Source organism: Equus quagga, chromosome 2, assembly GCF_021613505.1.
Source record: "Equus quagga isolate Etosha38 chromosome 2, UCLA_HA_Equagga_1.0, whole genome shotgun sequence".
Lineage (NCBI taxonomy): Eukaryota > Metazoa > Chordata > Mammalia > Perissodactyla > Equidae > Equus > Equus quagga.
Genome location: NC_060268.1, coordinates 111,409,997 through 111,423,858, shown reverse-complemented (window position 1 = coordinate 111,423,858; position 13,862 = coordinate 111,409,997). Strand labels below are relative to the sequence as shown.

The following is a 13,862-nucleotide window of genomic DNA, read 5'->3' as shown; positions in this document are numbered from 1 at the left end:
AACAGAAGTTGGAGAAGAAACTTTTACTATGTTAGTGAGCAAAAGGATGATAAGCATCCAAAAGAAATGGGAACAATGATAAGAAGAACATGCTATGCTAAGCATCTGACATACAGTGCCACATTTAAGCTGCCCAACAAACTTATGAGGGGAATTATTATTGCATTTTACAGATAATATTTATAATAATAACAGGTGTCACTCTCTATGTCATGGCATCTTTTTAAGTGCCTTACTTTAACTCGGAATTGCACAATAACCCTAAGAGTAGACACTACTATTTCCTCCACTTTGCAGATGAGGAAACTCAGCTCAAATTTAGCAATTTGTCTAAAGTCACATAAGTGCAGAGCTGGGATTCTGAGACCCTGACTGGCAAAGAGAAGGGTCATTTTCTCAGAGGCCAATGTCTATGGATTAAATATTAAGTTTTTGTTTCTCAAGAAAAGGACATAATGGTAGAGGAGTAACAGGTGCACTGGTGTGTAATAGAGTGACTCAATGTCCACATCCACCCTGCTAGAGAAAATCTAACCTCACTGGGAATCTGTAAGATATTTATTAAATAATCCAACCAAGAATTTACTGAGTGCCTACTCTGTTTAAACATGGTGCTCAGTAGTAGATAAACGCATTCTGACTACAATGCAGTCCATTACAACTTTTGGACATGTACATGAGTTAACATTTGTAGTGGACACTTGAGCTTCTTCTCCAACACTCTCTGTAACGTTCACCTCTGAATGGCACTAGGCAGTCCAGGGGCTTGGCCTCAGTTTCAGGAGTGGGCCTCTGATCAGTCAAAGCCAGTGTGGGTGAAAGTCCCAGCCCCCTTGCCAGAATGACTGGCACAGACACAGTTTGGGCTAATGAGATGCAAAGAGTAGTTTGTTAAGCTTGTTAGGGAGTTTTAGAAAATAGTATGTTCTTTTTTTTTTTTTTTTTTTGCTAAGGAAGAGTCACCCTGAGCCAACATCTGCGCCAATCCTCCTCTTTTGTTTCTGCATGTGTGACACGTCCACAGCATGGCTGGTGAATGGAGTAGGTCCGCACCTGGGATCCCAACCCACAAACCCAGGCTGCTGAAGCAGTGCACGTGGAACTTTAACCACTTGGCCACAGGGCCAGGCCTAGAATACTCTTTCTTGAGAGATAATTTTCATGAGCAGCTTTCTTTCAATTCTCCCATGCCAGAGCAAGATCTGCAGTACACTGGGAACTGATGGCAGCCAACTGAGGCCATCCAGGGAAGCCAGCATTGGAGGAAGCTGACCCCACAGAAGGCAGAACAGATATAAATAAACTGGTTCTGGATGCTCTGATTAAGTCACTGAGTCAAACCCACTGGCAGACTTCCAGTTATACAAGCCAATAAGTGCCCTCTGTTTGAGCCAGTTTGTGCTGAGTTTGTTATTTGCAACTGAACACATCCTAACAGATACATCATTCCACCTACAATAACTGCTTCTTCCCTCGCGATCTGACTAGGAAAATCATTTTAAAATCACATCTCTAGCCATGTTCCCATTAAAAATCAAATCAGAAAACCAATTCTGACGAGGAGCTATGCTCATACTCACCAATGCTCCAGCGTTGTGTAAAGTTTATTTTTGCTACTTCAGCAGCTTCTAAAATAGTCAGATTTAATCCCCAAAGAACTCTGGGAAGTTAAAGCGGGTACAGGCTTGAGGGAGAAGTAGCCCAGAAGGATAAAACTGAATAAATATTGACTTTGCTGGAATAGACTTTTTCTATGATTACAGAAAAATCATTATAATTCTCTCTGTACATTATTATTACTTACGAATAGATGAGCACATGGACCTGTTGAAGGGAATGACTAACAGACTATGGGAAGAGTTGATATGAAAATGTAAGTAAGATGCATATTATCTAGACTTATCTACAACAAGAATGTTCTGTCTAAATATAATCCTTTCTATCCTCAACACACACCAATGATATACCTCTTTACTTAAAACATCTAGTTTGTCAAAAGACTGAAGCCAATCATACCAAGTGAAGATGTTAAACTGTGGTGTTAAAAGCACTACCGTATTCAGTCTCCACTCTATTCCAAAATTCAGTGTTATAACTTTGACACTGGCAAAGACACGCAGTCTTTAGAATTTTGGCGTCATAAAATCCTTATCCTGATAATCGATGTGGGTTAAATAATGAATTGAGATTCCTGAAAAGCCTCAATGTCCTGGGACCTGCTCAGAGAAATGATAGCCAATGGTTCCACTTAGTCTGAAAGCACCAAGCTGCATGTGTTTAATTTTAATGGTGCATCAAATAGCCCACCGAAAGGAAGCACATGGAAAATTCTAGCAGGCACAAGAGTCTTCTTTACTAAAGAGTATTATGACTATAAATTTTAATGAAGTTCAATTAAATTATGGAGAATTTTCAAATATTTTAACTGCCTTTCATTCTTAACATAAAAATGCATCGAGATCTCTTTTCTCTACTTCCACATATACTTTCCTATTCTATCAGAACTCAGTCATTTAATCAGTAAACATTTATTTAATTAGCAAATATTTATTGGGTACCTACCATGTGCCAGACATTAAGTTCAATGACAGAGATACGAAAATCAGGAAGGTGCTATTCTTGCCCTGGAGATCACAGTCACACATATAACTAAAGAAGAAATGTGGTCAGTGCTGTATACAAGCAAACGCGAAGTGCCAAGAAAGCAGGCGGGGGGGGGGGGCGGGGGGGAGTGTTCGATCATGTCTAAGAGTTAGGAGAAATGTCAAGAGTAACTTCAAAAGAAAGTGACATGTGAACTGGGCCTTAAAGGATAGATAGGAATTTTGGAAAAGGTGAAATAAGAAAATGACACAGAAGTGTGCACAGGTACAAGATACTCAGAAAATCAGTATGACCAGAGTACAGGGTAGGAGAAGGAGAGAGGAAAAGACTAGTCTGGAAGAGTTGGCTGGGGCCTCACATACCAGGTGAAGCAAGTTGAATTGTACCTTCTGGAAACGGGAAAAAATGAAAAATTCCTTAACAGGCAAGTGATGTGCAATTGCAGTGTACCAGATAAATCTGGGATTTTGGAGGGAAGGGTGAGAGAGAAGAAAGAGACCATTCTCCAGAAGCCTCCTGTTTTTGCAAGTCTTGCAAATGAGTCACTGAAAGCCTTTGTCTCAGACCTTCCTTTCAAGAATGTTTGCAGCAAGCAAAGCAAAGAGAGATGGTTTCTCCACCTGCAGCAAAGAGCAGGCAGGCCTATTTCCAGTGTAACTATCTGGGCTCCCTAAGCTCAAGATTCCTTTCCTGTCACTCAGCCCACTGCAGGTGTAGCTGTCAATTGTCCCCTTCATATTGTCCTGTGAGAACTGAGGCTCAAGGAATTGGCACCAAAAATGCTGATATTCTGGCTAAAGCCATTGCTTTGAGAGATAAACTGTCCCTCATTCTCCTAATTTCTGGCCAACTCACTAGCTTGCAAGTAGGGTGAAACCTCAGATCCTCCACAGTTCTTGACAAGAGACAAGTAGAAGCTACTGGAATAGTTCAGGACAAAAATAATGAGGTCATATGCTTGCAAGAGCCAACAGGAATGCAGCATCAACCAGGAAGGTGTTGCTTAATGTGTGTCAAGTGTACCTAGAAAAAGCACAAATGCAGATCTCAAAAAGACTAGAGAAGGAGATTGAGGAGAATGAAGGAGATCCCTGACAAGACAAGACTGTGAGGGAGTAAGAGGGGCTCTTGTGGGACTAACTTCAGAATCAAAAAGGAAATACATAACACATATCCATACAGAGGCCCCTCAGCTACAAAACTGCACTCTAGATGACCCTGCTCTTTTCATCCAAGACAAATGCCCTGCTCTGGCCACATTCGGCACTAGAGACGGAGTTAAATACTAAACATCACTGGATTTAGTGCAGCTAAAGCAAACGCAGCCTCAATTAGGAAACACGTTATGAAACTGCTGTAACTGTTAAGTGATCATTTCAAACAGACATAAACCATTCCTTGAGAACCCAGTCAGACTTCTTACCCAGCAACTCATACAGAGAATTCAGAATCGATTTCCACGACTCCCCAGCTTCTCTCCCAGCGACATCTGCAAAGTGCGCCGCGCTGCTGTAGACGTGCAGCCTGTCGATGCACTCAAGCACGAGGTTGATCATCCCCTGGAAGATTAAAAACATCACCACTAGAATCTGTGCCTCCGCTCACAGACAAAACACGCTAAATTGATTAAAAAAAAAAAAGTCTGGTAATCAGAAAGACAATTGAGATCGTTTATTCAAAGGACAGGAAGAAACACACATGCGTGTGAAACAAAATGCTCTTGAAATCATTCAAGTAGATTTTAAATCCTGAGTACTATTCTCAGAGGCAGAAGAACAGTATCTAATTACAAACTTCATACTTCTATTTGTAAGGTTTAATACTAGATTAACGAATCAGTTATAACAGCTTTCTACTGTAAGTAAGTGACGGGGTTCAGAGTGTGCCACCCCAAAATCTGCCACTTGGGCATCAGGATTATTTTGAGCTGAGAGCAAAAGAGTAAAATCAGACACAAGAGGAATTATCTGCCCACCCCCTCTCTATCAAAGGGCAGGAAGATTCCTACTCAAAGGAGGCAATGTTGACTCTTAGCAGCCCAGAGACTGCACCAGAGAAATCTATATAATAAACTTTACTAACTAGCCCTTCTCTTCTATTAGTTTCCCCCATAATCTTCCTTCCCACAATTTGCTGACCCTAGAAGCTCAAATCCCTTCCCTTTATTTTGTCACTTCTCTACAAATTTATTGTTCTTTCATTAAAATGCTATAGGAGCCCAAGTTCTAACTACTCCTTTGAATTACTCATCACTGAGTACTTCTGTGTATACACTACGTACGCATTAGCAAATTTCTATTTATTTTTTTCTTGTAAATCTGTCTTCTGCTGGTCTAATTTGCAGAGCCCCAGCCAATGAACCTAAGATGAATAGAGAAAATACAATTTTTTTCCTCCACTTAAAAAACATAAGAGCAGATTCTTATCCTTAGAATAGGCATCATCACAATCGTCATCGTTATTATTTTTATTATCAAACTGAAGATCTAATAAATTAAATTTAAAAAGCTCATGAAAAGATGCCTTTAAAGTAAATCAAAAATTCACTACAGAACTTTGTAAGATGCTGTCTAAATTTGAAATTCTGCTTTTATGATTATTGCTAGATAAAGATTGTCAAAATGAGGCAAAGCACATGAAAGGAACAGATATAAAAAGTTGAACTAATCAAATTATCTTATTTCACATAGGGAATTTAAGAGGCACAATGGACCTAAGAACATTTCTAGGTCCCCATCCAGATTGTTTTACATAAGAAAGTGAAAAAAAATTAATCTAAATCAATATTTTCAATTTCCCCAGCCCAATATTTCATTTCACTCTTTCTTGATATTAGATAAATACAGTACAGTCCAATGATTTGGCATACACAAAAAGAAAAGGTCCCAACAAATACTCCATGTTGTTATTAGTGGTTTATGCTGACATTTCCGTGCTTTCACGCCATTAGGGTCTCCAGATAGGTCTTTCCTTTGTATACACAGTGAAAAAGTCCACAAAAATTAATGTCAGTTTCAAAGGCTTTGGGTGGAAAATTAGGAAACAGTTTGAAAACTAAAAGAACATAGATTTAGGGATTTTGGGGACTCAGCGATGTCCTCTAACCTTTTTTCTTAGACATTTTTACTCAGAAAAATTCATTATTCTACATACAGGGAGCATTGAGAAGAGTGGGATCACTTGCTGGGCTGACTTCACTTGCCAGTTCAACTCTGACATCCTCCCATTGAAACTCCTGAATACACGGTACTAGTTCTGACACGACCACAGGAACATCAGACATCTCACTTGGTCCCTCTGTTATTCTGTCTACAAAACATGGCACCTGAGCCATTCTTAGCAGTGGAATTTTCGCAAAATAAAATCATACGTAGAAAATTAATATACACAAAGGGAAAAAGTGGGGCTGCTCTGTCCAAGGAGGGAGCCTAGAGCTCTGCCACCTCGAGGGGTCTTCTCCTGGCAGCTTCCATCTCCAACACAAGGCTCCCTGTGGAGCCTCAGGCACTTCCAAGGAGCCCCAAAGAACCCACTCAACAGTATGAATACCCCCCTGCTTTCCAAAGCCTGTATTCATTTATTTAGACGCTTAACGATTCTGTTTTTATGTAACTAAGATGAAGCAAACTATAGTCCAATGAAAGATTAGTATGGAGGCTGAGCAGACAGTAAAATAAATTGTCCTTTGCCAGGGGAGTGAAGAGTTTCGTCTTTTAAAATTAGTACTCACTGATGGAGAAATAAAAATAATTGCAGGCTTCCTCTGAGGCCTGGTTCCATGTACAGTAGTATACCTGCTCAGCTATATCTCAAAATGCAAAGATGTCAAAGGGAGAATTTTCCCCACCAGGAAGTTCTCTTCCCAAGACAAGAGCAAAGAAGAAATGAGTGTGGGCAGAAACTCACCTCTTCCTGGAAGAGATTCTGCCGATTCTTCAGAGCTCGCAATCGGTTCTGCTTGTCTTCGTGCTCTAGATGCTCATCCGGCGGGTGGAAGTAGCCAATCAGGTCCTGGAGACTCAGACTTACAGACTCTATGGGTAAGTCCACCGTGGAAGCCTTCGCTTTTTTGCTGAGAGCATCAAGGCCCCTAAAACAAACAAGCAAACATTTCTCTACATCAGTGATTTACAAGTTTATTATTTTTTAGTTTCTAGATGATTTAAAGCTTTATTCTCTCTCCCTATATAGGAACATATAACAAAGGTCTTCATTTTCCTTAAACGGCAATAATTAATATATTTAAATGAGAAATTTTACATTTTGTCATGTATATATAAAGCTGTATTAGAAACACCAGTCTGGAAAGAAACTCATCTAGAGAAAAACCTGAAGGACAGAGAGGACCCATGTCTATAAAACCAAACCAATGGTCTAAATATTTAGAAACCAACTGAATTTCAATTTATTTATTTTTTATTTATTTATTTATTTTGTTTGAGGAAGATTAGCCCTGAGCTAACAACTGCTGCTAATCCTCCTCTTTTTCCTGAGGAAGACTGGCCCTGAGCTAAGATCCATGCCTATCTTCCTCTACTTTATATGTGGGATGCCTACCACAACATGGCTTGCTGAGTGCTGCCATGTCCACACCCAGGATCCGAACCCATGAACCCCGGGCCACCAAAGCAGAACGTGCGACCTTAACCGCTGCGCCACCAGGCCGGCCCCTGATTTCCATTTTAAAGCACTAAATACTTTAAAGTTAAAGATGTAACTTCCCAGAATCAAAATTCTAACACATATGTGTTCTGTTTTGTTTAGTTTTTGGAGAAGGAACCATTAACTGCTACACTACCATTGACACTCACTGCCATTTTGTTTAATTCCTGCCAGTTTAAAAATATATTCTAATGATATTAATTTAGAATACTTGCTTATTAATCAGGAAACAATATATTAAACTTTTTTTCTATTTCCTGAAATAAGTGTATTTTAAAATTAGATTAAAAAACACTATCACGTTGCATTTTCTAGCCTTTGAAGAGAAACATTACTGGCATGTAAACGTGTTAATTCGTTAAACTTTCAGAGATTCTGAGTTTCGAAACTCATAGCTTTGAATGGATCTGGAAAGAACCTTAACACGTGGTGTTTATAAATCACAATTACTCTAAAACAAAAAGCTTATCAAAAAAATATACAACAGGGGCCCAGACTGGTGGCACAGCAGTTAAGTTCACGTGCTCCGCTTGGGCGGCCCCGGGTTTGCTGGTTCGAATCCGGGGCGCAGACCTGTGCATCGCTTACCAAGCCATGCTGTGGCAGGCGTCCCACATATAAAATAGAGGAAGATGGGAACAGATGATAGCTCAGGGCCAGTCTTCCTCAGTCAAAAGAGGAGGAGTGGCAGCAGATGTTAGCTCAGGGCTAATCTTCATCAAAATAAAAAACACACACACACAACAGGCACCATAAAAGAATAGGAGAATGCCTATACTATAGTTGATATAGTAATATTCATATTATTCATAACAAAATTTAATGCATAGAAATATTATATTTCCTTTCCTGCTCTCTGCATCAGCACAATTGTACAGCAATATTTTATTCCAAGGAAATGTTTCCAAAAGCTAATCATCTGACTGTACTGGAATTTGTATTTTAAAAAACAATAAAACCCTTATAAGAGAGAATTAGCTTATCTTTGAACTTTACGATGCTCAAAAACATTACTCAAAATATATTATCATTTCCACAGATTACGAATAATTTTGGAATATTTGACTTCAGCCTTATAAACAGTAGAAATAGTAAAACTGCATGACTATTCTAAAATTTTTGCCTGAAATTCCAAATCAATATATCGATGGAATTCATCTATTACCTAGTTTATCATCTCTATAAGTTTTTCTATGCCTAAGAGGCAACAGAAATGACATTTTAAAAGAAAATTATTTCTCCCCTTTTCGACTAAAAATTCATATGCAATGAAATATTTCTGTTCTAACATTTTATTCCCTTAACTCTATTTGAAACGTAAATATATTTAAAACAAAGTCAAACTCAACTCTCATCATACTAAAGGTGAAAGGAATTCAAAAGTCACTCAAGTATAATATCTACATTTTCAAACCTAAGGAGAAACAACAGTAAATGTCAGTTTTTAGGTTACTGAGTTGAACATATCTGCTATCAGAATCATAACCAGGTGGACGGAGAGGGAACTGGAGGAAGGCGGGCAAAAGGTACAAGCTTCCACTTACAAGATAAACAAGTCTAAGGACATAACGTACAACATGCTGACTGTAGTCAACTCTGCTGTATGGTATATAGGAAAGCTGTTAAGAGGGTAAATCCTAAGAGCTCTCAGCACAAGGAGAAAAAACATTTTTATTTTTCTCTTTTTATTGTATCTATACAAGATGATAGATGTTAACTAAACTTATTGTGGTAATCATTTCATAATATATGCAAATCAAACCATTATGCTGTATACCTTAAACTTATACAGTGATGTATGTCAATTATATCTAAATAAAACTGGGAAAAAATAGAAATGTAACCATTCAGTAACTTTCTAGGAAAAGCTTCTTGTCAAACAACTGCTAACCAAGACTCTAAAATTATTAATTATGCTAAGTTTTAGAAGTATCTAATATAGACATATTTACCACATTAATTTATCAAGGACAAAAATAAATGAAGAAAAAACTAATTGGGAAAAACCAAAAGTGGTAGAATCACACTATGTCAGAGCAAAACTTAAAGCCATGAATTCCATCTCTACATTTTGTAATTTGAAGATTAACCACATTACTACCTAACAAACACAGATTCCTCCCTTCTCTCATTTACTTCATGAATGCATTTATTAATATACTAGAGACAAAAAGGTTTTATATGTATATATTTACAGTCCATAAGAATAGAATCCCTTCCCCTATACACAACACAAACACAAACACAAACAAACACACACACACACCACCACCACCACCACTACCCTGACCTGGGAGAGAGACCAGAAGGATCACAGAAAACAAACTACATCAGAAAATCACAAATGAACAAAAACTAAATGGTCTTGACTTCTACTCTAAGAAGTAAAAAGGGAGGTCTGAGTATACATTTTTAAAATATTTTATACACTTTAAATATATTTTTATTTTAAGTATATAAATATATTTCTTCTTTTAAATAGATAAAATAAATATTTTAAAACATTTTATACATTTATAAAATTTATACATTTTAAAAATTAATAGTAAATTATCTATATTAATAAAATGAACAATTAAAAAATAATTTACCTTGAAAAATACATGGATGCAAATATTGTAAAGTTATTGAGATTTTAAGGACTTTGGTGTGTTCATGAATATGACAGAAGGATCAAAGCATTCTACTTAAAATAATATACCCTTTATAATGCTCTGTAATTACATAAAACTTTTCAAAGTTTCTGAGATATATTAAAGAATTGCATAAATTCAGGAATTCTAATAGTTCAGCAATACTAATGAGCATATAAGTAAAATCTGTATATATAGAAATATATATAAATGTAATGGATGGAATTCAATAATACAACTAACAGGTAAATACTCTAGAAAGAAAAATGAGAAAAAACTAAAGCCTAACTGAATTTAATTTTTGAAAAATTAAAACACCATTAAGGTCAGTTAAGTGTGAGAGAAGGAAACAGACATTATATTCATCCATGGCACTTGTTACGTGGTCACAGGGGAGAGAGACACTGTTAAAAGGATATACTAGATAACTCAGGAAAAGATGGCATTAGGTGATGGGTTTGTAATAAGGAGGAAATCTAAAGGAGAAAAGAAAACATGTCAATACAGAATTAGCAAAACTATCCTAGACTATGTTTGCCAGGGGAAACATGGAATCTCATCTTGAAATAAGAATTGCATATGTCATTTGCAATTTGAGTTGTTTTTAGCCAAGATAAAGCAATAGGGACAAGATTTACTCTCTCTTCTGAAACAACCCCTTCTTCTCGCAAAAAACAGAAAAAACTATCTGGGGAAAAAACCATTTCAAGACATTGGCTATAAAGGAAAAAACAGAAATGCCTGAGAGTCAGGCAACAAACAAGGTGAGTCCTACAACTGCCCTAGTTTATGCTTTGTAGGAATTTCTAGGCTATAGAGTAGAAAGGGGACCAGGTGAGGCATGGAAAGACTCCCTGAGTTGAGGAGACATTGCTGGGGATACCTGGGGATACCGAGGTTGCCAGAGTTCACAGGACACAGTACCAGAGAGGAGACTGCTGTACAAGAGTGGACTATGGAGAACTACAGAGCATCCCCTCAAATACTCAGCAAAGCACTGATCGGCACACGCATGTGAGAAAACGACCCAAGGCAGAGAACAGAACCCCCTGAAATGAATGGAAGGAACAGTAGCCGACCCTCACATGGGATCTGAAATAGCGCCTCTTCCCATTAGCCAGATTAGAAAAGCTCACAATTCATGGGGCATCAGGTAGAGTAGACAGATGGTCTTGCCTCAATCATGGGAAATAATTAGCCCTAGATCAAACACTGCTCTGCTCCTGCCCAAAAAATCCTAAAAGCAGAGTCCAAAAGAATCAAACTGTTTCCAAGTAACTGCATCCCCCCAAAAAGCTCAAGAATATTCACAGAAAACAAAAATATCTAGCATGCAACAGATTCACATCGTCTGGCAACTAAACAAAAATGACTAGGCACAGAGCCAGAGCCATGGCATAGTGGTTAAGTTTGCATGTTCTGCTTCAGTGGCCTGGGGTTCGCAGGTTTGGATCCTGGGTGTGGAGCTAGCATTGCTTATCAGGCCATGCTGGGGTGGCATCCAACATAAAATAGAGGAAAACTGGCACAGATGTTAGTGGAGCAACAATCTTTCTCAAGCAAAAAAAAAAAAAAAAAAAGACCAGGCATGTAAAGAAGTGTAAAATATAATCAGCAATAAGGAGAAAAATCAACTAACCAAAAGAAAAAAATATCAACCTAGAATGATATACCTGGCAAAAATGTCACTTAAAATAAGGGAAAATAAAGACATTTTTAGATGTACAATAGACAAAAGAGTCCATCCCCAGCAGAGCTGCACTAGAAGAAATGTTAAAAGAAGTCCTTTAGGCAAAAGAATATGATACTCAAAGGAAATATAGATCCTCAAAAAGGAACAAAGAGCATGAGAAATGATAACTATATACACAGATATATAATGTACTTTTGCTATTATTTAAATCTCTTTAAAATCTAATTGACCTTAAATAAAAATGATAAAAATGTAGTGTGGGGTTTGTACTATCTGTAAAAGCAAAATGTATGACAAAAATAGCACCAGACTGAGAGAGAAGTATACTACTGAGATGTTCGTATACTATTCATGGTGATAAAATGACCTGAAGGAAGACTGTGATAAGTTAAAGACGTATGTTATAAATCTTAAGAAAGCACTAAAATAACTTTAAGAATTATAGCTAATAAGTCAACAAAGGAGATAAAATGGAATCAAATACTCAACTAACCCCCAAAAAGGCAGAAAATGAAGGAAAAGGGACAAAGTCTAGGTGGGAGACTTAAAATTACTATATCAAAAATCACATGAATGTAATGGACTAAACCTCACAATTAAAAGGCAGTGACTGTCCAACTGGAAAAAAGCAAGACTCAACCACATACTGCCTAAAAAAGGGCACGTTAAATATAAAGACACAAATAGGTTAAAAGCAAAAGATTTTTAAAAGGTATACAATGCTAACACCAAGGAAAAAAGAGAGCTGGAGCACTATATTAACATCATACAAAACAGATGTCATAGCAAATAATATCACCAGGAATTAAAAAAGAGTAACTTCCTAATGATGATAAAGGCATCAATTCATCAAAAAGACGTATCCTTAATTTGTATGCACTTAATAACAGAGCTTCAAAATACATAAAGAAAAAATGATAGAATTGCAAGGACCAAAAAGAAAAATCCAATTATAGTCAGGGATTTCAATACCCTTCTTTCAATAATTAATAGAACAATTAGACTGAAGATCAGTAAGGAAACAGAAGATCTAAGCAACACTATCAATCAACTAGATCAAATGGACATTTTTTAGCACTCCATCCAATAAGAGGAGAATGGATATTCTTTTCAAGTGCACACAGAACATTCACCAAGATATAATATATTCTGGGCCATAAAACAAGTCTCAATAATTTAAAAGCATTCAATCTTACAAAGAATGTTCTCTGACCACAATGGCATTAACTTAGAAATCAGTAACAAAAATCTCTAGAAAATCCCCAAATAATTGGAAACTAAATAATCTATTGGTCAAAAAAGCAATCAAAAGAGAAAATGAAAGACAGCACATCAAGTGTTCAGTGCCACTAAAGACAGAAATTTATAGCACTAAATGACTATAATACAAAAGAAAGGTCCCAAATCAATGATGTCAGCCTTCATCTCATGAAACTAGAAAAAGAAGAAAAAATTAAACCCAAGGGAAGAAATATTAAAGATCAGAGTGGGAATCAGATAACATTTTTATAGTTAAACCTGGGTTATACAGCCATCCTATTTTATCAGTATAGGTACAAGGAAGGAATTTCATTGAAATAACCCAGCTGGAAGTTGAATTTCAATATGAAGCTGCAAATACATAATTCAGTAAGTACTTTTGCTACAGAATCTAAATTTCTCATGTTTGGACCTCTAACTATCTAATCAATTAAGCAATTGTTAAATTCTAAAATTAATCTTCCAAATCACAGACACTACTCTTCAAAAATAAATGAGTGTAGTCTTGAGCAAAGAACAAATTTGCTAAAGCAAATCACATCCAAGATGAAGGATAGTATCTCAGTCAACATACACAATGTAACTTACGCCATACCATCACTGCATTAAGTCTAAACACTGATACAGTATATTTCCGACAAAATGCATTTCAAAACAAATAATCATTTTTTTCTCTGGCATTAAGTAAGTTATTGCTTACCAAACAGAATCTCAGTAGTGCCATTAAAAACACCACAGAAGTCACACTGTAATAAAAAAATGTCCGTTGTATTTGACGAAGTCAGTAATGATGGATATAATTGAATAAAAAATTGACTATTTTAAAGATTTATGATTATTTTCCTCAATCCTTATAGAACTATTTGGACTGTAGTAAAGAAGAACCAGTGGAAAGAACAAGATGGAAGAAAGCTATGCTGAATTGATTCTAAAGTAAGTTATAACTTCCAAGTAGTACTTCCTGATATCATTAATTTTATACTACACTAACATAAGAAATTTTATTTATT

General features: G+C 36.7%; 1 protein-coding gene across 4 annotated transcripts in view; it reads right to left on the bottom strand.

Moving 5' to 3' along the window:
- The window catches only part of RYR2 (ryanodine receptor 2), a 678,741-nt gene that overhangs the window by 325,177 nt on the left and 339,702 nt on the right, over window positions 1-13,862 (bottom strand). For all 4 annotated transcript variants that reach the window (XM_046653495.1, XM_046653496.1, XM_046653497.1 and 1 more), the window contains exons 15-16: window positions 6,511-6,694; window positions 4,028-4,163 (exon numbers count right to left, since the gene is read on the bottom strand). In XM_046653495.1, coding sequence (XP_046509451.1) covers window positions 4,028-4,163; window positions 6,511-6,694 — 320 coding nt within the window. The remainder of the gene's footprint in view (window positions 1-4,027; window positions 4,164-6,510; window positions 6,695-13,862) is intronic.